This window comes from Trichogramma pretiosum, unplaced genomic scaffold (genome assembly GCF_000599845.2).
Source record: "Trichogramma pretiosum strain Unisexual culture from Peru unplaced genomic scaffold, Tpre_2.0 scaffold187, whole genome shotgun sequence".
Lineage (NCBI taxonomy): Eukaryota > Metazoa > Arthropoda > Insecta > Hymenoptera > Trichogrammatidae > Trichogramma > Trichogramma pretiosum.
In genome coordinates this window covers 79,133-82,974 of record NW_019640856.1, presented here as the reverse complement: position 1 = coordinate 82,974, position 3,842 = coordinate 79,133, and the positions used below count along the sequence as shown (strand labels likewise).

General features: G+C 27.7%; 2 protein-coding genes across 2 annotated transcripts; both read left to right on the top strand.

Moving 5' to 3' along the window:
* Positions 1-514: 514 nt before the first annotated feature.
* On the top strand, positions 515-1,692 carry LOC106655858 (BTB/POZ domain-containing protein At3g56230-like). Its single transcript, XM_014376441.2, has one exon. It carries the CDS (start codon positions 616-618, stop codon positions 1,612-1,614), a length of 999 nt encoding a protein of 332 aa, XP_014231927.1. The 5' UTR covers positions 515-615; the 3' UTR covers positions 1,615-1,692.
* A 1,490-nt stretch (positions 1,693-3,182) lies between these two features.
* On the top strand, positions 3,183-3,842 carry LOC106655782 (speckle-type POZ protein-like). The gene has a single exon (XM_014376339.1). It carries the CDS (start codon positions 3,183-3,185, stop codon positions 3,840-3,842), a length of 660 nt encoding a protein of 219 aa, XP_014231825.1.

The following is a 3,842-nucleotide window of genomic DNA, read 5'->3' as shown; positions in this document are numbered from 1 at the left end:
ATTAGTAAAATACCACGAAATAAAAATGTCTAGCTAAAAGAAATATTTAAAATTAATCTGATTTTTGCATTATATTAATGCATTTTTTAAATAATATTTAAATATTTCTTTTAGCTAAAGTTACATAAAATTAACATAAAATTAATCTGATTTTTGCATAATATTAATGCATTTTTTAAATAATATTTATGTCGAAAAAACTTTATTCTGTGAATTCGATAATTGTTATAAAAAATCTCATAATTTTGAAGAAATTATTAAAAAAAAACTTTAAAAATTGTTACTGGTTTTTATAGTTTCTTCCACCTTATATATATATCACAAAAGTAAGGTACGTCAAGGTTGCAATGCAAATAACGTCAAAGATCAATTTACACTCTTTTCTCAATGGTCAAAATTCGATAAGATGCCTTTTTCACAGTCGTCACCATTGGTCACTTTACAGATTTGCCCGATAGTGACGACTGCGAAAAAGCCCTATCCTTTGTTCTCAGTCAGTCGTTCGAGGTTCGTTTAAGACTCGACAGTTCACATGTTGAATTAGTTCAGATACTTGTAAGACACCAATGCCATTTTACCTGTTTCTTAATTAATATATGTATAATTTTTAACGCAATGTCGAACGAAATCCGTCATACTAATTTTGGATACAGCGAATGGATTATATCCTGTAGATTACGGCTTACTCCTGATGAACGTTGGGACTCACTTTTAGAATCTCCGCAATTCAGATGTGATAGGAATAAACTCTGGCGTCTGACTTTAAGATATAATATGTATTCTATAAAAGTGTTTTTGCAACTGTTATCAAAGGATAGCTCGCCTTTTGATCTTTCTGAAAGCTATATATACTTAGTGAATCATCGACCCGATTCTTTGACAAAGAACGAATCACGAATTGAACTTGAAAACTGTGACAGATATTACACATTTAGCGATCAAACGTATAAAGATGTGTTTGACAAATTAAAATCTGTTAATATGACTTCCACAGAAACTATAACATTTCGATTTTTTATTGATGCAAAAATCATTAATAATGCAAGTTATAATAAAGACCCTCAAAAATCTCCAGTATCGTGCTTTGAAAATCTCTTCAACAACTCAGATCTATCGGATATTCAATTGGTGGTTGGCGATGAAACATTTTTTGCTCACAAGGCGATATTAGCAAATGGTAGTACAGTGTTTACAGCCATGTTTAAAAACGATTTGAAAGAAAGCAAAGAAAATGTTGTGGAAATAAATGACATGAGTGCAGAGGGAATGCATAATTTATTGAGATATATGTATACTCACATTGCTAGAATTGATAAAAACATTGTATTTGATCTATTGATGGCTTCGGATAAATATTTAATTCCTAATTTAAAAAAATCATGTGAAAGATATTTACTAGACACTTTAACCATTGAAAATTGTATAGATTATGTTTTGGCTGCAGATTTGTATAACATGTATGAACTAAAAAGTGAAATTATTGTTTTCATTGGTCGGAAATGTAAACTTGATTTTATGAATTCTAAACCATTTGTTCAACTACAGAAATCAAATTTAAAATTGTATGCAGAAATTACCCAACATTTTATGTTTCTTGTTCTCAGATCAAAATGAACATTAGGAGTTATGATTAAAAATGATTTTTCATGTTTTACTATCTAACATTTTGATTGTGTTTATGATATATTTGAATAATTAACACCACCATTCTTATTTTGCATCTTGAAATATTTATTTTTGTACAACCTAATCTAAATATCTGGTTCATAAATTCTTAATTAATTTTGTCTTTGAAATAAATTGAATACAATTTTTTTTTAAGTTGTTAAACATTATTGCTAATATAAATTTCCTTATCTCGCAAGAAGTTTTTAAAAAAATGCCTCATTGAAATGATAGATATAATAGAAAAAAATGTCTAATTGTCATCTTAAACTGAAGTTACGAGGTATAAACAAACAATAACAATTTAGTGACAAATTTGAGATTCCATTGTATGATAATGGAAAACTTTATCAATCTTCAAATTCTTTTTAAATAAGACTGAGAAATCAAGTAGGAACAAAATGTAAAACAATGAATAACTTGATCATGAAACCTTATAATTTATACAAAAATACATCAAATAGAAATAAAGTAGTTATTAAAATAGCCGAATTCAGATTTCTATAAAAATTCAATAATTCTTGGATCTTCTTTTATATAAATAAAAATATTTTATCAACTCATAGTGTAATAATACTTATGCTAGCAATATCAACAATCAACTCTGATTCAAGAAGAACATTTTAAATAATGGTTTTTCATTTTAAAAATCAAATCAGTACAAACATGAATAATTTAAAGATCAAACAAACTCGTGAAGTTAGATCTTAATTATGTTTCACGCTTCGTTCGAGAAATTAGTAGTTGAGGTAACGCCTGGTATATAATTTTTTGAACGAGGCATGAAACATAATTAAAAGCTGAAATTGACAAAAATTCAATGATTGATATTTTCCTATAACGTTGGTAACACTGACTTCATCGTTTTTGCTATACCTAGTTGCATCGTTGAAAGGCGTTGATTTATCCGTTGCTTTGTTGTTTAAAAAAAAAGGAACGAACGTCTTTTATTAAGAAACTTAACACCTTCAAGATTTCTATAATATAAGTTGAGTGCCGAATTGTTGGATACTAGTATTTTACTTCGATCTCTTAATGCAAAAAGTGCTTGACTTTAGTTTTTCCTTGTAGTATACTACGATTAATATAATATACAGATATTGAGTACAGCATCGTTGCAACAATCATATATATACTTTTTAATATTGTTGATTACTCGAAATATTATTTTCATCATGACTGATGGATTCGTTGTAGAGTCTTATCCCCATTACTGTGAGTGGCATATTTATGAATCAGTTATCAAAAAAGCATGTCAGTCATTGGCAAAATTAATTTCTCCTACCTTTTTATACTTGAGAAAGAGACCAATGAGTTTCAAATTAGTTGCAAATAAAGAATTGAATAAATTATTCATCCAATTTGTAAAAACAGAAGATAAATGTGAAATGAAATTCAATTTTAATGGAAGTTTTGTTTTAATCAACAATTCTTGTACCCTCCCAAATACATCAGAAACATTTACGCCAATAATCTTGCAATGTTTACTAAATAGTAGATTAATGTTTTCAATGGACATGTCAATATTCAGTGAAAATATGGATTATTATTTATTTAATGGAAAACTAATAATAAAGTTCTTCATTGAAGCCAAACCTCTTAAAAGTGATAAACAAACTTTGAAATTATTGCATGGATATCCAGAATTACACTCTACAACACTTTATAACAAGCAAGATTTCTCAGACATTAAACTAATCGTAGGTGACAAGAAATTCTGTGCTCATAAAGCTATACTAGCAAATCATAGTCTCGTCTTTGCAACTATGTTCAAAACTGATATGAGAGAGAGTATAGAAAATGTAGTAACAATAAATGATATAAGTGCAGAAGTAGTTGACTGTCTATTAACTTGGATATACAATAATGAAGTCGAATTTCATCATGATACAATATACGATTTATCATATGCCTCAGAAAAATATCAGATATTTGGTTTAAAGAAGTTATGTGAAAAATATTTATATGAATCATTAACAGTGAAGAATTGGGTTGAAATTATTTCCATAGCTGATAAATGTAATATGGAAAATCTGAAGAAAATGATTATTGCATTCATTAACAATCGTAAAGAAATTTTAACTCCTGAAACCTACAATGAGTTGAAGAATCTGAATAAAATGTTGATTTTAGAAGTTTTAGAATGTTTTGTGACTCCTATGACAGAAATCAAATAA